The sequence below is a fragment of the Thamnophis sirtalis genome, unplaced genomic scaffold, assembly GCF_051295495.1.
Source record: "Thamnophis sirtalis isolate CommonGarterSnake01/CBP01778 unplaced genomic scaffold, rThaSir2_p1.2 scaffold_14, whole genome shotgun sequence".
Lineage (NCBI taxonomy): Eukaryota > Metazoa > Chordata > Lepidosauria > Squamata > Natricidae > Thamnophis > Thamnophis sirtalis.
Window position 1 is genome coordinate 49,453,882 of NW_028261394.1, and position 22,076 is coordinate 49,475,957.

Below are 22,076 nucleotides of genomic sequence, written 5' to 3' on the forward strand. Positions count from 1 at the left end.
CAGGAAAAAGGATTTCACCCCAAATACAAATATACAGTACATGTGGATTTATTTGAAACAGATACAAAAAAGCACAATAAAATAGATTAACCTCCTTAGACTGCAATGTGGCATTAAAAGATCAGGGAGGAGAAAAGCAGTTGGGGGTTTGGCTGGTCCTAAGGCCTTGGCCAGTATATCGCTGGCTAGAGAGTAAAAATGAGGGTTGGTTGTAGGGCTGCAACACGTGCAGCTCTGGTGGCCTCCGGCATCCCATCCTCGCCAGCTAAGGTGCTGTCTGGGAAAGGTCCCAGAGAGGAAGAGGGACCTTCAGAGGAGCTTCTTTGGGGCCTGCCCTGACCCCCTCGCGATTGGCAGCAAAAGGCTTTCCCTTCCACGGGCCCTTCAGGGAGCTCTCCTCTGAGGCCAAGGTGCCCTTGAAGAAAGGGGCCACTGAAGCAACTCCCGAGAGGAAAGGGCCTCTGACAAATGATGAATTGTTCTTGGGCAACAGGACAGCCAGGGAGATGCCAACCCCACAATATTGGGTATTAGGAAGCCTCCCCTGCAATTGCTAGAATTGGGCACAACTTTCTGTAGTGTCACATGAGAGGAATAGCTTATTGCTCTAAGTAGCTGGCTCTCTTGGTCTCTGTGGGCCTCGCGAAGCAATGACTAAAGACACGCCTGCAACTTATAACTGTCCTGTCAACTTGTAGACATGCCTCTGAAAACAGGAGGGTGAGCCGTCTGCCACACAGGCACACAAACAAAACTTTGGACCCTCGCGGCTGAGCTGTCCAAAACTGAAGGTATACGTTCCAACAACTATGGACAACTGGCATTGCAACCGGGAGACAGCTACCTATTTTGAGAGAAAGGATTAAACTTGTTTGCAGCCATGAAACTGCTGCCCCTTAACCTGGCATCAGACAGAGGAGCAGAGAGATTGGCCAGGAGGCACACGGAGGAAGTTCAGGGGACCCTGAGAGGAAGTTAAGAAAGGCAGATACACGTTGGACAAAAGGTGGCTAGGAATAGTGCAAAGCGCCAGGGTCTTCGGGACAAACCAGCAAAGAGCCCAGCAGAAAAAGCAAGGTCACCTTTCATCTAGAATGAGGGATGGGCTGATGTAGAAATCCAGCACTCTGGTCTATCAGAATTGCCAAGCAGTGGAACTGAAGTCACGCTGGATCGGAGAAGATAGGTGAGAAATAAGCCAAGGTATCCATTTAGAATTATTAGACAGGGTGGTGGTGGTAACAGCTGTTTTGGAGGGAGATTTTGTCATTACACCAAACTAGGCAACACAGTAAACTTCTGCCTAGAGCTAAGAGCACAGTAACAAGACGGGGAGATGCTCAGCATGGCACCATGAAATGAAGCAACTCTGCATCACTTCCAGTGCAACAGATCCAAAACTGATAGCCACTTAGCATTTTTACTTACTGCTTGCTAAAATCCAAAAGTCTACTGCCCTTTTTTAGTCTCTGTTGAAGCCGGCAAAGGTTTATAAAGGGCACTTTCCTCCACCATAGCCTTTGCAGCTACACAGTTGAACCCTGGCTCAGCAATGGATGTTTGAGAAAGGACTGGCAGCCAAAGCAGAAACGGAATGCGGCTTTCATGGAAGAACAGTGTTACCTGGGCAGGGATGTTATAGCAGAATGGATGCAGAGCCAGCAAACTTAAGGGGTCTGCCAATAAGCAGAAATCTTTGTTCTGCTTCTATCTACTTTCCCTCCTATTAAAAAAGGCCTTAGTTCTATGTGGCAACAGTTACAAAACTATGCACTGGGTAGCAGATTTTCTGAACGGGATTGCTAGATGCTTCTTCTCAATAAGATAGACAAATATCTATCTCCCTTAGGAGGCACGGAAACTCCCAAACTGGACTGCTGCAGTGCCCAGACCAATTAGTCAAAATATCTTGACCAAGACCTGAGCAGAAGACTGGACAATTCCCTTAGCCCCCACACTGACTGACTAACTCTTTTTCTCTCTTGGTGAAAGCATCTTGCTACTTATCAGCAAGTGTCTGATTAAAGTGCTTGCGTCTTAAGGGACCTGTGATCCCTCTCTTCATCTCACCTTGCAGAAAGCAGGGGAAGATGGGAAGAAGTTCTGCCGGTAGAATGGTTCAGGCACACAGCTGGAGGAGGAGCTGGACATCTCTTGGGTGTCAAGAGAAACTGATTAGTGGCCAGACTATCCAGCATGGCCGTGGTTCACCCACCATCAGAATTCACTTCCCTGCATTTGAACGACCCTCTATGGACAATTTGACTTCCTGGGGAATAAATGAAGGGCGAAGCAGGGATAAGCGAGGCTCCTCCACTACTTTTTGAAAACTGGGACCTGCCCAGTCATATACAGAAATGGGTTCCAGATAGGGGGATTCCTGGGATAAGCCTAACACTCCTACCCTTCTCTGTAATGGAGTCTTCTCCCTCACCTGACCTTGTGGCTCCTGAAGGATTAGTCCACTCTGCTCTGGCTTCTCTTGGATGGTGCCCTGAGAACTACTTTGTGGAACCAACTTCCCATTCAGGCTCTGTAAACTGATGGAAATACAAACATCTCCCACCTGAAGCTTATGACAAGGGAGGGAGAAAAGCCGAGCGGTCCTCTCTGGGTTGCATGATGACCAGCCTTGGCCATACACAAAGAAAGGGTGCTCAGGGGGGACATCAATGGTCACTTTGCTCTGCTGCTCTCCAACTACAAAATGTAGCATCGCAAAGCCCTGCCAGGGGCTTTCCTGGATGTCCACCACTGTGCTGGAATCGATCTTGAGGCCGCCACTCACCTCTGCACTGCGCACAAAGTCTTGGGTTTGAAGGTCCTCGACGCGCTTGAGCTCTCCAGTAGCCAACTGAATAATAGCTCCTTTCATGAAGTGGGAAGGCAGGTGGCCCTGGGAGTGGGCAAAAGCTGCCTCCGGCTGCGTCTCTTGGGCTGGCACGTCAGGGCTCACTCTTCCCAGGCCTTCCTGAACTGTAGGCTGAAGGGCTCCTAAGGCTAGTTTGCCATTGACCAGAGTCAACCTTTTGAGAGTCTGCCTAGAGCAGAGTTGCTTCTCGGGAGACTTCACAGACAGTCTTTGCAAATGGCTCTTCTCAGCAGTAACTTGTACCACGTTCCTCCCCGACTCCTCTTTCTGCTCTGCAGCACTACGATGAGACAGGTTAAGGGGGCTGAAGTTATCCTTCTGCTGAGCAGAACAAATAGGATATTCTGAGAGAACTCCCACTACCCTCTGCACTTCTAGGTCTGGGGTACTTGGCTGAGATGGCACCGATACCTCCATTCTCAAGACCGGAGTACTTCCACTGTACTCTTCAACAGTCCTTGGCCACTGCCCTTCAGCTTCATTCTCCTTTGCCCCCAAAGCAGACCTTTGTGGCCCATTCATTGCGAATCTTTTGGAATCAAGCTGCTTCTCCTGCAAAGATTGGTCTGAGTTCAGACCAACAGCAGCCTCAAATGTCGAGTAACCTGCTGGCACACGGGACATCTGGTAATAAATTGGAATCTGACCCTGCGAAACGTCCAGAAGGTGACCTCCAATATGAGGCAGCAAAGGGCCCGAGGGTGAAACAGAGGCAGGTGGTTTGCCAAAGGTGTGGGTCACCTGTGAGGGACAGGACTCATTGGCCAGAAGATTTGGTGCGTAGGGCACAAAGTGAGGGACATGAGAGGCGGTGAGACCGGCTGAAGAAGACAGCAAGTGGCTGGGGAGGAAGCCATGAGGCACAGCGTAGGGCAGTGAGTAATGCGACCCCACAAACTGCAAAGGGCTGGCAGGGAGCTGCGTGTAATGGATAGGCGGATAGGGAATTCCTGGATGCTGCTGCCGCTGCGAGGTCAAGCCGTAAGCACCAGGCAGCGTGCTCACGTTCACCACAGGGGCGAGGGTGGTTGAGGACACAGGCACCTTGTACAAGCCGTACTGGTCCATGGTTAAGCTGCCCAGAGTTTCCCTGGGGTGGTCGCCGTCGCCGTCAAGGTCGCCGTCGCCGGGCTCGGTGTAGCGCGAAGGCGCGCGGGCAAGTCTGCCCGCCGCCGCCTGAGCCCGTTCCGACGAGGCCTCCGCCGCCACCGCCGGATCCCGTTCGGCCGGCCTGGCCGACCCGTCGCCCCCGCTGGCGGACGGCGGCAGCTCTCGCTTCTTGGGCGGGAGGCGGCCCTGGCCGCGTTCCTGGGCCGCCCTCATGGCGCTTGCTGGCGGAACGGGGCCTCACCTGCGGAGGCAAAGAAACCAGTAGCGTTAGAGGCTCGGAGGCCGGGAGAGCGGACGCCCGGCGCCCGCTTGGCTCACCTGCCGCCTGGCCGCCCGCCTGCCGCACTTCTGCCGCCGCCGCCGCCGCCTCGCCCGGGCTCCATCCCGCTGCCGCTCCCCGCCCTCGGCGCGCCGGAAATGCTTCGGATGTGATGCCAGCGAGGCGCGAGAGGGCGCGCTGAGGTGACGTCTCTCCCCAGCCGGCGGTCGCCGTAGCAACTCAACAGGAAGCAGCTGGGACGTGACGCCACCGCCGCGCGCTTGAATCTCGCTCGCCGGGACTGCGTTTTGCTTCGAGGAGCCAGCAAGCCGTTCCGGTTCCCCACGGGACCGGTTAACCCGGCTCTCATGGCTTAGTTCCGGTCTTAAGCTGAACTTTCCGTAACATTCTCGCACCGTCTGAGGTCTCTGCGAGCGCCCCCACCGCCCCCCACCCCCATCCCGATCCCGGCTAAGGGTAGCTCCGGACAAACCTTCGGTGCCAGCGGTAGACACACGGAACTTCTTTGGTCTTTTTCCCGTCCCCGCGGCACCTTCCCCGGGACGGAGCGTTCGGACCGGGATTTCCCGCGCCTTCTCCAGCAGGCTGGAGGCTGCCCCTCCACACCCGAACTTTCAACCGTAACGCCGTTGCCCCCCTCCTCCCCGAGGGGCAGAGGGACCTGCTCTGGAGGGCGGGGCCATCCGCGACGCCTCTTCACACTAGCGCAACTCCCGTTCTTCCCGCTTCACAGGCGCCCAGGAAGAGATGTCCCCCCCCCCCCGGACGGAACCTTCACACTCGTCAGCGAGCTCCAGCCGGGCGGTTATGGCCGGCGCGACAGCCGCGGTGACTCGGCAGGCGTCTGACGTCATCAGTGCCTGCCGCGGAGCGGTCTTCGTGTTCCCCACCTCGTACGCCTCCGCTTGAGAAACGAGTCCTGCGGGCGGGTGCCGCAGTCGCGCGCGCGGCAGGAGTTGCGGGGCTCCGAAAAGGGGTCATCCCGGGGGCTGCCCGCCGAACAGTCTTAGCGAGTAACCGCCGCGTCCAGACGGAGATAAGCCAGCAAGTGCCGGCCGCAGAATTCCTCCGCCTGCGGTATCGGTGCTTTGGTTCCGCCGTCGCCATTTTGGATGCCAGGCTCTTGCCGCTGTCGCCGCCATCGCTGCAGGGACCCTGCCCGGTGAGTGTGCCCTCGGGGAAAGGCGGGGGGCTGGGCCGGAGCGTTTCCCCCCAAGGCGGCCGGTGCGTCTCCAGTTCCCCTCTCGCGGCTGGCCGAGCTTTTCCCGGCGCCCTGGCGCGGCCCTTTTTCCGCATGGGAGGCGCGGGCCCGGCCTCGGCTCAGCCCTAATATCGCCTTGGGCCGTCGTGCCCCGGAGAGCCGGCCCGGCCCCGAGGATTCAGCCCAGGCCTACCTTCGCTGTCCCGCTCGGGGAAACCCGGAACGACGGCGTTGCCGGGCGGCTCTCCTCCAGAATAGTAAGCTAGAGCTATGAGGCCATCAGCGACTTCTGACATCGGGATTGTTCTCCGAGGAAAAGCAGTTTGTCTCCTTTTTGATCGTGTTCACCTGAGTGGCCGTTTTGCAAGTTCCAGTTCTTAGTGTTCTGGCTCCACCCCCACCTCCCCCACCCCCCACCCCCGTTAGTCAAAGTGGTTCAACCTTCTGATTGCCTTCTTCCACCTCGTTCTTTTTTCAGAGCAATTGATTAGCTACGAATCTGACAAGCTAGGACCCCCAGAGAAGGGAAGATAAAAGGAAACAAACAGGGAAATTGGGAGGTCTTCTAAGTGCAGCTCTGGCGTTGAATGTTTGTAGGATTAGCCTATTGACCATGGGTAAATCCCTGCCATGCTTTTGTTTAGCACTTCTGTTGATGTTGCTATACGGGAGCATCTTATGGCAAAACGTAATTTTATTTGCAATACTGTATATTTGACTATTAAGATTCTTCTTGGGCTCAGATATCTATGATTTGAGCATTCTCTTGCATTCATAGCTCCTGTTAAAGGCCTATGACTGGCTGAGCTTTTGCCTACCTCCAGCTGGTACCTCCAGTTGCGATTTTTGGGGAAAGCAGCAATTTCCTCATATCATTTTGTGTTTTTATTACCACAGCACACTCTACATAGGTCACCTTTAATTCAAGAATTGAATTAGTCAGCACCTTAGGTGATAGCAGGTATACTATATAGTCTGAAGTTTCCAGAACCAATTAAAAGTACTGGTCTTAACCTATAAGGTCTGAACTTCTAGGTACTCTCCTTCAGTTCTAATCAGCCCATGCTGTGCATTCACGTCCATACTCCACATAGGAGAGCAAAGTATTGGGGCCCGGGGGGGGGGGGGGGGCAGAGGCAGTTCTTAGTTGTGGCTCCAATATAATGGAACAGCCTCCCCCCTCAGGTGCATTCGTCCCACAGTCATGAAGAAAGTGTGTGCTACTGAGCAAATCAGACGTTAATTCTTGCTTTTATCTTTCCTCCTCTACCAGCAGCTCCCAACATTTTGGGCACCAGGGACCAGTTCTGTGGAAAGAGATTTTTCTACAGACTGGGTTTCGCTTATTGCCTGCATCCCATGGATGGGGCTTCGCTTGTTTTCACAGACCAGTTTCTGGCGTGCCACGGACCAGTGCCAGTCCACAGACTTGGACTGTTGGAGACCCCTGTTCTATACAATTGTCTATAGTACATCATTTTAATTTGTTCCTTCACACGGCTTTCTTTATGTTACAGTGTTGTTAGTTTGCTTTCTTATCTGACTCAATCTTAATGTAATACAATATAATAAATCCTAAACTAACCTCTAAATTTCCATGTGGAGGGGAAAGCTTCTAGGAATGTATGTGATATTTTTCAGGAGCAAAAATGGAAGTTTGTTGTAAGCAAGCTCCTCTGAAAAGAATTTGTATCTGAAAAATGCACCTGTGTCTATGAAAATGGATCTTGTAAAATACTATCTGGGTTAGTTCATCACGTACATTGCTGGTTTTTATCCATGGTTTAGTGAATACGGTATATAGCATGCTACAACACCAAATAAATCATAGCATAACTTAGTATATTGTGTGAAGCATCCTGGTGACTGATTTTGTATCCTGTTTTTCTTTTGTGAGCTCAAGGTGGTACATGTGGGACTCTCTTTTTAATCTTTCCCCCAAGTAACCATCTTCCATGGTTGAATTACAGAACTTTAACCTGGGTCCCCCCAGATTATATATTAACCATTAGATTCCCCTAGCTTTCAGTGCGATCAATTAAATCACAGCCATAGAAGCTATGTTTTAGGGTGATACATGAATCCAACCCTAATATCACTTATTTGTATATAGGATTCTCATTGCTTCTTATAGAAGCATTTCTGAAACTACACCAAGTACACCTTGGTGTATCTTAAGTAATGCTGCTTCTTCTGAATGGCTCTCTAAGTCAGACACTGGATCTAAATAATGAAAATAGTTGGAAGACTGCTAATACAGATGTCTTTGAACAAACTTTTTCGACTTTGGTTAGCAGAGCTCCGTCCACGAGCAATGGGGGGATTTGTCATCTTAGATTTAAGAGTTTGGAAGAGCTAGTCCTAACACTAAACAAAGCTTGCTTCTGGTAGCTGGGGGTGGGAATGGTTGCTAATTAACAACGTTTTCGATATCATATCCATCTTCTGACCGTCTTCTGACTTATCACACTAAAAAACAGCGTGATAAGTTTACTATGATCATATGAAGAGATTGCAGAGAGTGTTGAGAGAACGCAGATATGTATAAAGAAGCACTCTTGGAAAACATGAAGTAAACAAATGAAACTGAGTAAATTTTACTTGTATTGATGTTCTTTCATATTTTAAGCGAGGCTTCTGTAATTCTGTAGTTTGGTTGGCATTGATCTAGAGAAATTGCTAGACAAATCACAGATAATTGGTAAAAAAACCGAAAACAATTAGAACAGCCATCCCAAAGGTGCTGCATGGGTTGTTAAGCAAGAAGCTCACATGGCCTTGACTTTGGACTTCCTGCCAGCTTCTTAACTGACTTTGTTTTTGGGAAACTAGCAGGGAATATCAGAAACCAGGTGATTGTGGCACATTGCGGCGTGAGAGTTGCAAGCTGGGGACTGAGTACCCAGATCACAAGGACACAATCATAGGTATACCCTGCAATGGCTGCAACTCCAATCACTGGTAATAACTATCAGTCATAATTTGGTATTTGAACAAGTGGTCCTAACCTGAAGACTACCTGTATCTATCCATATTTTGGGCTGCTGTGAATACAGCATTTTTTTTTAAATGTAGGAAATACAGATACATTCTATTTTAATTCCAGGCAGGTATTCTTTGTAAGTAGTAGGGGTGTTATTATTTTCACACATCCATGGGTTGCACTCTATAGAATAGTCTGAGACTGCTGGCTTAGGATGGCAGCCTTGAATTAATCATAAGAAATAGTGGAAATGGAGACAAGATTACCAAAGAGGTTGTTACTTGGGAAATTCTGCAACAGTCATATATCTACAGCCATTGATTTCATTATCTTCCATTTATTAGAGGATGCCAGCACCCATCAGACTCCGGGAGTTGATCCGGACCATCCGGACTGCACGCACACAGGCTGAAGAAAGAGAGATGATTCAGAAAGAATGTGCTGCTATCCGATCATCCTTTCGAGAAGAGGACAACACATATCGCTGCCGGAATGTAGCTAAATTGCTGTACATGCACATGTTGGGCTATCCTGCCCACTTTGGACAGGTGAGCAACCTTCTTTTGAAATGGTAAACAGGCAAGCAGTCACAGTGCCTTACAGTTTTTACCCTTTTGAGTGTGGGAGAAAACTTCTGGAAACTCCTGCAGGAGAGAGATACCAGAGGAAGAGGTTCTCAGTTTCCATTGATGGCAAAAAGTATTTCTTCACATTATACAGCAGCATGAGTTTTGTTTCATGGCAGCCCTTGTTATTTCAGAAAAATAGGATAATGGGTATTATTTAGGCAAAAGGCCCTTCCCCAGGTTGGTGTTTTCCAAATAAGACTTCAGGTATTAAGTCAGCTTTGATCTGACTTGGAACAAATAGGTCACCTCTTCTGCCCCCAGATGTGAGATGATGCACCTTTACCTATTCCTCATGCCATACCATTCTGCAGAATTTATCAAGCCCATTGAAACAGAGGTAGCTGCAGATGACATCCATCATTACATAACACACACACACAAACACACACGTGTATTATTTTCCTATTGTCTGATTGGTGTGGTTGCTCCTTGAAAACTACTAATGGAGGAGCACACAGTGAACCTATCTTTGCAGTATTTCTAAAGCAGCAGCCCATACAGATAGAGACAACCCGCGTTGAGGCTGCACATTAGTGCAGTCCCCTTCGGGGGAAAAGGGCAGCATATAAATATAATAATAATAAAATCAAAATCAAACATTACGCCTTTAAATCACACCTGTTTACTCCTGTCAACCTCAGTTATGCCAAAACCACATCAGTATGCAATTAAGGTAACTTAAAGCTTTCTCGTTTAATTTCTCCAAATCCTCTTTTGAGATGGCTGTGTAAGTGCTTTAAAAATATTGAGATCCTGTGAGCCCAAGGGCAGCATGGGTAATTCACATTTCTGACTTACTAATCTTGATGTGGATATAATCATTATGCTACGTGACAGGTTTTACTTTTTCTTTGTTTGACAACCACTTTTATCCTGTGGGTTTTTATTTTGGGCATGGGGGGATTTGACATCCATGCTTGGTTTTTCTTTTTTACAGTTGTGTTTTGAAAACTAATAAAAGAGAACTTTTTGCAATGTTATAAACTGTTTTTGTTCTAGAATGGGGGTTGAGCTAGAAGATTGCCATTTGGTTGGCCTGGCACTTGTTCAGTTTAAATTATGTTTTTATTGAATGTTAGCTGCCTGGGATCTCCATGTGAGAGTGGTGACCATATTATACCTATATGCATACATCAGTGCTGTAGGAATCTATAATCTTTTTATTGGCCTGCCAAGGCAAGGGAGGAGCATGTGGAATTGGAGATGCCTTGAGCATTTCCATTCATTTGCAGTCCAAGTGACACATTATACTTTTCTAAAGGGAAATGTTGATTTTTGGTCCTTACTGCCCTGTAAACACAGATTTTATTTCTCCAGTAGCAGCCAAGGCTGATCTGGGCATTGGAAACACAAGAGTATCAAGCAGCCAACGTTCTCCAAGTTTATTCACAGCCTTGAATTTTTGGGCGGGGATCACTTTGGCCATGCAAAGATCTTTCTGTAATAAAAATGCTAAAGCTTAAACGGGCTTCCACTGTCTTCCTTGCAGCTGGAGTGCCTAAAGCTGATTGCCTCTCAGAAATTCACAGACAAGCGCATTGGATATCTTGGAGCCATGTTACTCCTGGATGAGAGGCAGGATGTTCATCTCCTCATGACCAATTGCATCAAAAAGTAAGGCTGCTTGCTTTCCTGGGACTGAGGGTGGGAGTAAGAAATCTTCATCTAGCGCTTGGGACTTGATTCCGAGCAGTCTGTGTTCCCCTACCTCAGGCAGAAAAAGAAGCGTTCCTGCATAGAATGTAAGAGACAGCCAGATAGTTGAGATGAGCTGGGACAGAGTACAAACTTCCCACCTGCGACATGTAGGCGCCTGGCATATCTTTATGTGCATGAGGTAGCTTGGCAGTCAAACTAGTGATTCTTGACCCTAGGCTTCCTGTTGGTTGAGAAACTATTTCATTTGCAATGCACACAGAGTTGAGTTTGGCTGTCCAGAAACAACATCTGATGCAGTTCCTCCCCCAGTTCCTGGCCTCTTCCTGGTACTTCCTTGACCCGTTGCTTTCTCCATCTGCAGTGACCTTAATCACAGCACACAGTATGTGCAGGGCTTGGCACTTTGCACCTTGGGCTGCATGGGCTCTTCTGAAATGTGCCGGGACCTTGCTGGGGAGGTGGAGAAGCTTCTGAAGACGTCTAACTCCTACCTGAGGAAAAAGGTACCTGATTGAGAGACACGGGCATTTTTCTGCCATTAGTGGCTGGTGAAATGGTCTTTCTTCTTACATTAAGACTTTGGCTTACTTCATTTCAGCTGTCGGAAAGGAAGCTGTACCTATGGGAGCATTTCCCTACTTGTTGCCTTTCTATTGGCTGTGTCTATCTCCTATTCTCGCAAGCTTCAAATGTTTCTGCCCAATTTTGTAAATTCCAGAACTTGAATAAAATTCAAATAAAATAGCCTTCTTTGGGGAGGATTGAGAAGGTACTTAAAATGCACTGATTCATTTACAGGCAGCCCTATGTGCGGTCCATGTCATCAGGAAGGTGCCTGAGCTGATGGAGATGTTTTTGCCAGCCACAAAAAACCTGCTGAATGAGAAGAACCATGGTAATAATTCTTTTTAACCACAGCATCTTTCCATTAAATTGTGCTGCAATTGCCACATAAAATGTGGATTCATGTGCTCTTTCACACAGGTGTCCTGCACACCTCTGTTGTCCTCCTCACTGAAATGTGTGAAAGAAGTCCAGATATGCTTGCCCACTTCAGAAAGGTGAGAGACTGTGTGAGAGTTTTGTGCAGTTGGGTTCCTGTTCTTGCCCTTTGAGCGAGAAGGATAAGCTTCTGGTCCTGGTTGTGGGACAGGATGTGTATTTCATGCCCTGTAGACACACCCATGATAAGTGGCTCCCCTTTCCGCCTATTAGAATACCTTCGGCTTGTTCTGTTTTACGAACAAATGGCCTATCAGATGTACCTGAAAGTGATCTATGCCAAGGCAGGAGTTGCTTCTGCTGCTGCTGCTGCTGCTTCTGTCGCTTAGCCCTGAGGCTGGCGCAGACTAGCCCTTGCCTGGCCCCGGTGGATGCAAAGGGAAGACGCCATGGTCCCTTGGGGAAGGCTGTGGTTGGGAGAGGAGAACCCGAGTGTCCTGGCTGCCTGAGTAGGTTGGTGATGGTGGTTGATGCTGCAAGCTGAGTCTTCTCTGCACAGTACTTACCTTCGTCTCTTTTGTCCCCTTTCTCTGCTTGGAATCCTGCTATGGTGGGTTAGAATGAAAAGGTAAGAAGGTGCTCCCAATCCCCTGCTTCCGCCCCCCACCCCCACCCCAACGCACTGCATGCTTTGCTCTAGGCTGGTATAGGCCAATGCGCTTCCTCCTCCTCTCTGCTGGATTAACCCTGGTAGTCTAGACTTGGAGAGACTTGCACTGCTGTAACCGCAACACTTTGCTCCCCTTTTCCTGGCGTCTTTTCCTAGGACGTGTGTAGTGAGAAAAGAGGCAGAGAGAAGGATGGGCTGGGTTCCAAACATTTCAGGGCTGAATTCAGTGGGCTCCTAATAATAGGAGCCACCTGAGCCTATTCAAAGGTTTTTGTCATCAGTCTTATGATGACACCCCACCCCACCACTTTCCATACTTCACCTGCTGTCTTTTTTAGTTTCTGTGCTGAGATATGGGACTGCTGCCATCCGACTGCATTAAAAAGCAACCCTAATGGTTACATATGCTGGGGAGAAGTTAAGCAAAGAGGTTTTCCTTTGTGAGAGATTTGTCAAAAAGAACCACAGGTCGTAGAATCTAAAATCCAACTCTTGATATCTGTTCTTTTCAGCTTGTACCTCAGCTTGTTCGCATTCTGAAAAACCTTATTATGTCAGGCTATTCCCCGGAGCACGATGTTTCGGGTATCAGTGACCCCTTCCTGCAGGTTGGTTGTTTTGAAGGCAGGGAGCAGAATTGGCTTGCTGTGTAAGGCATCTTCAGGAACCTGAAACAACAAATCTTTTCTAGGTTCGAATCCTGCGGTTGCTGAGAATTCTGGGCCGAAATGATGACGACTCCAGCGAAGCAATGAATGACATTCTTGCACAGGTGAGAGGATTGTGGGCAGGTGGTTGGGAAATCTTGGACTGGAAACCAGAAAATTGTAAACCATCTTCTGTATTCCAGGTGGCCACAAACACGGAAACAAGCAAAAATGTGGGAAATGCCATTCTTTATGAAACCGTCTTAACTATCATGGACATAAAGTCTGAGAGCGGCCTGCGAGTACGTCACTTTGGCTTTGTGGGTCCACAAGGAAAAATGGCTGCCACGTTGCAGCATCGTTTTTCCAGGCTTCCTCAGGAGCACCAGAACTTTTCAGAAGGAAAAGTCTGATTGGGGCACCAGTGGGATTTAGCTATATGCTTTCATTCCTTGGTTGACCAATGTCTTGCCTTGCTACTCCCACTCTATCCCACCCACCCACCCGCCCCCTCCCAACAAAGAGGTTCTTTGTGACCGTATCTATCTCTATCTCTGCAGGTTCTGGCCATTAACATTCTTGGTCGGTTTTTACTCAATAATGACAAGAATATAAGGTAAGCCTATCAATGCATGTTATGATTGGAACTGACCTGACATTCTGCCCAGCACCAGGCATCTCTTAAGTGTGGCCAGGAACATAGTTTTTGCTCGCTCCGATACAGTAGTTCAATCCAGGTCTTTTTGTCACAATGAGATATTTTTATTGCTTAGCTGGCCAAAATTGATTCTGGGAGCTTTGAGTAGACTTGACTCTGCCCCTTTGCTTTCTGCTGTGTGCTACAGAGCAGCCACCATCATCTAAAGTATTTGTTTCTTGTTTCTCAGATATGTAGCCTTGACGTCCTTGTTAAAAACTGTGCAGACTGACCACAATGCTGTCCAGAGACACCGGAGCACCATTGTGGATTGCTTAAAGGATCTGGATGTCTCCATCAAACGGTGAATGAAGCTGGAAGAGAAGACCAGGCTGTGATCACAGATCACTTTTTAGCTGCCCTGTGTTTCTTCTGCCTTTTTTTCTTTTTAAGCTAGGCTTTCCCAGAGAGCCAAGTACTATATCCAAAGTGTTGTGTTTTCCCTAGCGTGGCTTCTGTAAGATTCTGCCTGCTTTTTGTGTCAAGATGTTAATCCCAGCAGCCTGGAGATCTTTGGAATAATCTACCCATTATAATAAACTCTTTTGTCCTTTGCTCTGGAGAAAAAAATAATGATTTGCCCTAAAAATAGCTTGCAGTTTTGCTTACTGTTTAAATGTTTTGATGTTGAGAACTAAATATTCATTGAAAAACTTATCAGATTTGAAAGGCGGGGTAGAGTTGTAAGAGCCAGCAGGGGTAAGTGGGGCAGAGGCTATAAAATTTAATTTTTCAAATCTCACAGCATTTTACGGATGCTACCCACAGTTTTAAAATGCAGTCCCACAATAGATAAATAGAACTTTTTGCACTTTTAAGACGCACCAGTAATTTTCAGGTTAGGTCTACTCACTGATACCTTTTTCATCCTTTCTAGCATTGAGGATATTACATTTGCATCAAAAAGAGATCTGCCTCCTACAGAATTTCAGCTTTGTGGAATTTTAGCCATTGGCGAACAGAGGGGAGGGTTCTTTCTGGGTTGAGACCTATTCAAAATTTGATAATTTCATTGGCGAGGAAACAATCTGACAGTGCTAAGAAATTTGGCCTCTTGATTCATGCAGATATAGGACACTTGAGAATGATTTGGTAGACACAAGTCAGCAAGCATACCTGTGACCCCAGAAATACTCTCAGGGGTGCCATGGTTCTTCTTTCTGCATCAGTTGAAGTTTGGTGTCATTTCCTGATGATACCCTATGGCTAATGAATCCCTTTCCTCTCTCACCTTTCCCAGGCGCGCAATGGAACTCAGCTTTGCTCTTGTGAATGGGAACAACATTCGGGGAATGATGAAAGAGTTGCTATATTTTCTGGATTCTTGTGAGCCTGAGTTCAAGGCTGATTGCGCATCAGGAATATTTCTTGCAGCAGAAAAGTAAGATTTCTTCTTAAGAGCTTCCATAGATTTGTGTATGACCAGTCTTGCCACCCATTCTAGTTCTGCCACCAACATTCACAACACGGGTGTCCAACCTTGTGGCTTGCCTGGGTCCCATTGCGTGAAGAGGAATTCTCTTGGGCCTCATATATAATATAGTTAATGTATATAAATCACATAATGTTAAAAGTTTACGATCTTGTGGGGCTGCAGTACTAGCTGTCCAGGGCCGCAGGTTGGACTTGCCTGATTCAGAGGCTGTGTTGTGGGAAAGCCTGCTGACTGACTGATCGTATAAGAGGCTTTATCTCATATAAAAGGGCTGCCTTGGGTTTTACTGGTGTCTGGATCAGAAGCTGCTGACTGGAGAGGCTTTTGCACTAAGCAAGGGAAGTAGTGGGGTTCTTTGCCGTTCACAGTGGAACTCTTTTCTGCCATCCCACTCTTAGCTGCTGTGTTGACTTGAACAGCTACGGAAATTGCACTCCATTGGAGAAAAGGCATACATTTGCGTGCTGGAATCATGTCGTTAGGCCGTGCTTCCTGCAAGATTGCCCAGATGCCATTGAGCACTGAACTAACAATGATCATCATCATCATCATCATCATCATCCTCACTGCTCCCCCAGAAATCCCCCTTTGCCCCAGTGCAGGGTTTAACTTCAGCTCACAAATGTCTGCAACAAAATCCAGTTTACTCCAGTATTGTGCCTGAATATGTGGGGAAATTTGGAAATTGTTGGGCAGATAGTGGCGTATGATCCTCTCTGAACATACGTTTGTTGATTTTCCAGATACGCTCCTTCTAAACGCTGGCACATAGATACAATCATGCGCGTCTTGACAACGGTAAGTACGGCTTCTACAGAGGATTCACCATGATTTCATATATGCCAGGCAGCAGACATTCTTCAGGTGCATCACTGTTTAGTGGCTGCAGAGTGGGATTGTGCTCTGCTCGCCACAGTCTGACTGGCTGCATTGAAAGAGGGCCAGGGACGCCTCCTGCTGGATGCGGGCAGGAAGGACCCAGTTATTAGCCAGGCGTGCCACAAATGACGGGGGTTACACTGATTGTGAGTTTGCTTCTGGGTGTGATTCAAGTGCTGCCTGTAAAGCCCTACATGATGGCCTGGGGCCTCACTTGAGGGACTGCTCGTCTCCTATTAGATCTGCCCGAGTGGTTCAATCTGGCAGAGTTGACACGCTTCTTTCAATTAAATAGTGTCATCTATCTCAATGCTTCCTCGGATTCAGTGCAGCCCTTGGAAATTAGATTCTCCCCAAGATTTGAACAGCCCATCATCCTACTGGTGTTTCAAACGCCCCTGAAGGCCTGGCCCCTCACATGGCCTTTGACAAGTGTGATTGACACACACACCCTTTTTTTCCCCCATCTGGTTTTGTTAGCCTCTGCTGCCTCTGTTCTTTTTACTCACATTGGTTTTCTTGTTTAAATTGTCTTTTGCAATTAGCAAACAGCTCAGTCATTGAGAACTCGTACATTCAATAGATAATTGTTTGCAATAGCCATCTGCAAATAATGCAGGTTATTGAAAACCATTTGAAATAGTTTGTGCTGTGTCAACCTCTTTAGAAGCCCTTTCTCCTTCTTGGAACTGCAAGGCCACTTAAGAATCCCTCAGCCTTTTCTCTGTTTATTCTACAAATGTACAGTGGAAAACTCTTTTTCTGAGGGTCACCATAGTCTTTGACAACAGCACTTGAGAATGGAATTTCCATTGCTAAATAATGCAAAGGGGGGGGGGAAATGGCAAGGGCTGCAGGAGCACATGTGAGAGGCATAGATTTGGGAGGTTGTAGGGGGTATGCAGGACTGCTGTGGCACTGCTCCCCAACCTTTCTGGATCCACTGGCTGGCAGAGGCCTAACCCTAACCCTCCCTGCATGCACAAGTGAAACACTATGAGTTGCGGCCTGGTAGCGGTCTGCGGAAAGGGGGTTGTGGGCCCTTGTGCATGAGAGAAGATAGGGAGGCTTGTGGCCTTCCCTGCTGGCTCTGCCACTGACTTTCTGTGGGTGCTGGCAGGGATGGTCACAAATAGCAACCAGGGTGCAGCAACCAGTGGGGAACGCAAATGAATTGCCAAGTGCCCAGATCTTGATTGGGCATATGAGAGGCTGTTGGAATGGGCAGAACTCTGAGGACTGGTCATAACCACCATTTGTTCAGTGACATCATAACAGTTACTGACTGAGGTGTTTCGAGGAGAGTTGGACTATAGAATTTTGCAAACTATTATACTGGTGTAGCATTTTATTTTGATTGCAGCTGATTTATAGAGTTGAACTTTATATATATTTATATACATCACCCCTCCTCCCCACTTGAATATATAATTTTCTGGTCCAACATCTGTAGCTTCCCCAATAGAAACCGCTTTCTAACTGCCAAACCACGGCTAAGGTGTGATCCTGTCATTTTGCCCCACCCTCTCCAGGCAGGGAGCTACGTTCGTGATGATGCTGTGCCCAACCTTATCCAGCTCATTACCAACAGCATGGAGATGCATGCCTACACTGTACAGAAACTCTACAAAGCCATTCTGGGAGATTATTCCCAAGTAAGTCCCGTGGCGGGTGGGCGGGAACACACTCGATTGCCTCCAGGTAGGCAACATGGCCTAACCGTCAAGTGTCACCTTCTCCTCTGCTAGCAAACCCTGGTACAGGTGGCTTCCTGGTGCATTGGTGAATATGGGGATCTCTTGGTATCCGGTCAGTGTGAGGAGGAAGAGCCGATCCAGGTTCGTTGACTGGGGAAGGGAGGAGGATGGCTGTGGCTTCTGAAGCGCAAGCTTTTGGCCAGGCGGCTGCTTTTCCCTGGTTCCTTACCCCTGTCCAAACCTTTGCCCAGGTCACAGAGGAGGAAGTTCTTGATGTCCTGGAAAGTATCCTTGTCTCCAACTTGACGGCATCAGTCACACGGGGCTACGCCCTCACCGCCATCATGAAACTGTCAACGCGGTTCACTTGCACAGTCAAGTGAGTCCTCTGGGGTATGGAAGAGGTTTGCCTTTGCAGCTGGGTCTCTCGTGCTCTGCTTAAAAGCTTCTGGAAAGAGCCAAACTCTCCAGGAAGCTGGCATTGAGGAGAGGAGTCTTCAGCGCTGAGTCCTCTCTTGAACCACAGAGGAAAACCTTGTGACAGAGGCCAGATGTTTCCACGGGGAATCCGTTTGGTGCCCCCAGGGCCACGGTAGTTGTGTCTCGAACCTGCTGTAGCGAAAGGCTTGGGGCTGGCAGGCCTGCTAAAGTAAGCGTTCTGCTGCTTCCACCACTTCTTCCCTCTTCCCTTTCTCTCTCTCTCTCTCTGCAGTCGCATTAAGAAGGTGGTCTCTATCTATGGCAGCAGCATTGATGTGGAGCTCCAGCAGAGGGCAGTGGAGTACAATGCCTTATTCAAAAAGTATGACCACATGAGGTGAGTCCTGGAGGTCGCCTTTCCAAGCCCTTCATTGTCCAGTGTGGCGAGGCTGAAGAGGGACTCCTCCTGCTGAAAGATAGGCTTGATATCACAGCTCTTATATCTTTGCTCAGTTGGGTATCCTGCCATTGCCCTGAAATACTGAGCGGCTCTATTGAAGAGCAAATACCTTTTTGGAGGATAATTATTGTCTTCTAATTAGTTTAGAAGTCACATTTCCAGTATGGGCAGATAGTAGTAGACGACATAAGATTATCTAAGAAACACTTCTGAAATTTAAGAATACTTATCATGCATTTCTTGAAGTGTATCAATTGTAACTGGCCACTTCCTAAATTCTTCGCAAAACTACATCTGGCTGAGTTCATGTAGCCTAATATATCCTAAGACCAGATAAAATGACACTGTTCTTGTGCACTATGTTGTGTCTAACAGAAAACCCCTATTATTGATCTGTTTGCTATGTCCTAAGCACACATGACAAGAGCATGCTACCAGCTGAAAGAACTTACCTGATGGCTTGATGTGCCTCTGCTGGGGCCATTCCTGTTCCTTTCTCAGAGAGACACTCTGCAACAGGGGCAATTGCCTTCTACCCCAGTTAGTCACGTGAATAGAACCATAGGATTTGGTTACCTTGCTCCCTTGCAGGTCAGCTCTGCTTGAACGTATGCCGGTTCTGGAGAAATTGGCATCTAACGGTCCTACAGATGTTACTCAGCCCAATGGGGAAGCAGAGCCAACAGTCTTGGAGACCAAGCCGCCTCTGACCAGCCTGCCACCAGTCAGCCAGGTAAGAAAAGTGAACTTTTCATGCTCTCAACAAGAGTGACTTAAACAATCAGTTGATGGTTTTCTTGCTGCTCCTCTTCAGAAATCCCCCTGCTTAGCCGCTTCCCTGGGTGAGTCGCGTGCTCTTTTGTCTAGATAGATTAATGGGTTGTCTCTGTGTTTTGCGTTAGGCCAATGACCTGCTGGATCTTTTGGGAAGCAATGACATCACTCCTGTCATATCAACGGCCCCTTCCAGCAAGGCAGCTTCTGCTGGTGGGGAGCTACTGGACCTCCTTGGGGATCTCAATCCAACAACAGGTGAAATCCTGTATTCAGGTGGGAGAAGAACCAGATGGTGGGAAGCCCAATTTTGGGGAGCCATAGGGCTTTCTGTGTGTTTCTTTTGCAGGTCCTCCAGCTCCTGCCCCCCCACAGATACCACAGCCTCCGTTTCTGCTGGATGGACTTTCTTCACCACCCATCTTCAATGATGTACCTTCTGGTGAGAATGTAGAACGCTCTGGACATGAGGAGCTAGGCTGATATATGGAAAGAGATTGCTAACATGTAGAAATGTGCCCAGCTCGTTCCTATTGAAGATATTTCCCAAGATGACCGAGAACCCCAATCAAAAACAAAAGGGTATTGCTGATGAAACCTACTCTAGCAAACAGGACAGCTTCTCGTGGGGTTGTGGTGTCATATTGATTACCATAGCCTGGTTTTCTAGAGCCAGCATGGTATCATGGTGAAGGGAAAAGACTAGAAATAGGAGTCTGTGAAATCTCGTTCCACCTTAGGTACAACGCCAGCTGGGTGGGCCTTGGGCCAGCCTTAGGAAGGAGGCACGGCAAGCCCCTTCCAAAGACAAGGAAACCACAGGGGCCGGTGCAGGCAGTTGCCAGGACACTGCACCGGAATTAGAAGGAGAATGAGACAAAAGCCAGGCATTCCCCTGCAGCATGGTTCCTCCCATCCCCGCCTGTGAGGGTGTTGGAATCCAAGCTTCTAAAAAGTAAGGGAGGTTGCAGGCAGCCCCAGGACCTCAGCAGTGCTGCTTCTCCACAGGCATCCCTCCAATCACAGCCTACAACAAGAACGGGCTGAACATTGATTTTGCTTTTGAGCGCTCCAACACCAACCCCAGCGTCACCGTCATCACCATAGAGGCCTCCAACAGCACTGATGTGGACATGACAGATTTTGTTTTCCAGGCTGCGGTACCAAAGGTGGGTCCGGTCTTAGGCTCACCTAAGATTTGGGGGGTTGGGGGGGGTTGGGGGGGTTGGCCATCAAAATGTTTCCTGCTTGGGATTGCCGGGAAATCAGCCTGGCTCCCTTATTTGTTCCCCTGTAGACATTCCAGCTGCAGCTCCTGTCTCCGAGCAGCAGCAGCATCCCAGCATTTAACACAGGGACCATCACACAAGTCATCAAAGTCCTGAATCCGCAAAAGGTAAACAAGTTCTCCCGCCTCCCTTCGGGTGGCCTTTGGCAGGGGAGGCCCAAAGGAAGCAAGAGAGCCTTGGGCAAAGGAAGGTGTGGCTTTTGCCTCCTCCTCTTCTTCTTCTTCTTCTTCGCTTGGCTCCTCTCTTGGCCGGGTCTTATCTGGCCAGGGCGGGACGTTGCCTCCTCCTCTCCACCCGCTGCTCAGTTTTCCCCTCTCTGGCTTTTTGCAGCAACAGCTCCGCATGCGGATCAAGTTGACCTACAACCACAAGGGCTCAGCGATGCAGGACCTGGCAGAGGTCAACTCTTTCCCCCCCCAGTCCTGGCAGTGAGCTCTGCTCTCCTCTCCCTACCTGGTTGGCCAAAGGAACGTTGGGCAGAGCCTGTGACTCCAGAGCTGGCTCCCCGTGGCTGGAGGAGCTGCTGCTGCTGCTGCTGCCGCTGCAGGGGACGAGGAGCACCGGCCTTGCTCATCCTGAAGCATCTCTCTTTCGAACCTTGCGCACTCTCTCTTCCCCCTCCTGAACTGCTGAACTTCCCCATCCACCACAGACGCCACCACCACCACCACCACGTTCCCTTGTTTGGGGAAGGGGGAGCGCGTTGGGAGACGTGCTCTCTCCCCCCTCCCCTGAGAAGGGGGCTGCTGCTGCTGCTATTGCCGCCTTGTGTCCAGCAGATGGGTGGGTGAGATGGGTTTGGGTTTGGCTTGGCTCCTCCTTACCGGGTTACCATCTTTAGACGCTTTTGTTCAAGGAAGCTGGTGCCCTTCTTTTCTCCTCGGGCTCCCCTGATGTTGGAGCCCTTTTCTACACATGACTGCACCCTTGGTGAGCAGTGATCTGAGCCCTGTGTGGATCTGCTGTTCTGGACAGAAACGCTGCTTAGAGGATTTGGCAGGACATTGGGCAGTGAAGCCAAGCCCATTTTGGGCCAGTGCCTCTTTGAAGAAGCATCATGACGGACAAGACTGACTGCTCTAGCAAGTCGTTTTTCAATGTGCCCCATCCCAAATCTCGGACCTCCTTTTGTCTGTTCCTTGGCTGCCAGCTGTGGTAGGATGAGTAGAAAGGAAGAGTGTGTTCCTGGGCAAACGTCTTAGAGATGGAGGGGGGGCCCATTAGCTGCAGAAAGACTCATCTCAAGATTCCACTGCAAAGCTGCTTCCCCGTCCCCCCCCCCCTCGCCCCCTTTCATTTCCCGAGTCTGTCAGTCCTGGGTTCCATTTGAATTTGTTCTTCTGGGACATTTGTGTTGTATCTGTAATACTGGCACTGAAATAAAGACCATCTGGTTTAATGAGATGTCCTGCTTTTAATAACTGGTATGGAA

The 22,076-nt window shown here is 48.7% G+C and overlaps 2 protein-coding genes across 2 annotated transcripts; one reads left to right on the forward strand and one right to left on the reverse strand.

Moving 5' to 3' along the window:
• Positions 1-484: 484 nt before the first annotated feature.
• ATXN1L (ataxin 1 like) lies at positions 485-4,396 on the reverse strand. Its single transcript, XM_014057372.2, has 2 exons — positions 4,301-4,396; positions 485-4,223 (listed from the first exon to the last, which is right to left on the reverse strand). Exon 2 carries the CDS (start codon positions 4,193-4,195, stop codon positions 2,225-2,227), a length of 1,971 nt encoding a protein of 656 aa, XP_013912847.2. The 5' UTR covers positions 4,196-4,223; positions 4,301-4,396; the 3' UTR covers positions 485-2,224.
• A 751-nt stretch (positions 4,397-5,147) lies between these two features.
• On the forward strand, positions 5,148-21,145 carry AP1G1 (adaptor related protein complex 1 subunit gamma 1). Its single transcript, XM_014057352.2, has 23 exons — positions 5,148-5,424; positions 8,791-8,994; positions 10,565-10,689; positions 11,096-11,237; positions 11,533-11,629; positions 11,719-11,795; positions 12,859-12,954; positions 13,038-13,118; positions 13,197-13,295; positions 13,554-13,609; positions 13,881-13,994; positions 14,931-15,071; positions 15,869-15,923; positions 17,537-17,659; positions 17,753-17,842; positions 17,953-18,080; positions 18,414-18,518; positions 19,173-19,314; positions 19,484-19,613; positions 19,705-19,797; positions 20,364-20,524; positions 20,653-20,751; positions 20,975-21,145. Exons 2-23 carry the CDS (start codon positions 8,794-8,796, stop codon positions 21,074-21,076), a joined length of 2,457 nt encoding a protein of 818 aa, XP_013912827.2. The 5' UTR covers positions 5,148-5,424; positions 8,791-8,793; the 3' UTR covers positions 21,077-21,145.
• Positions 21,146-22,076: the final 931 nt, after the last annotated feature.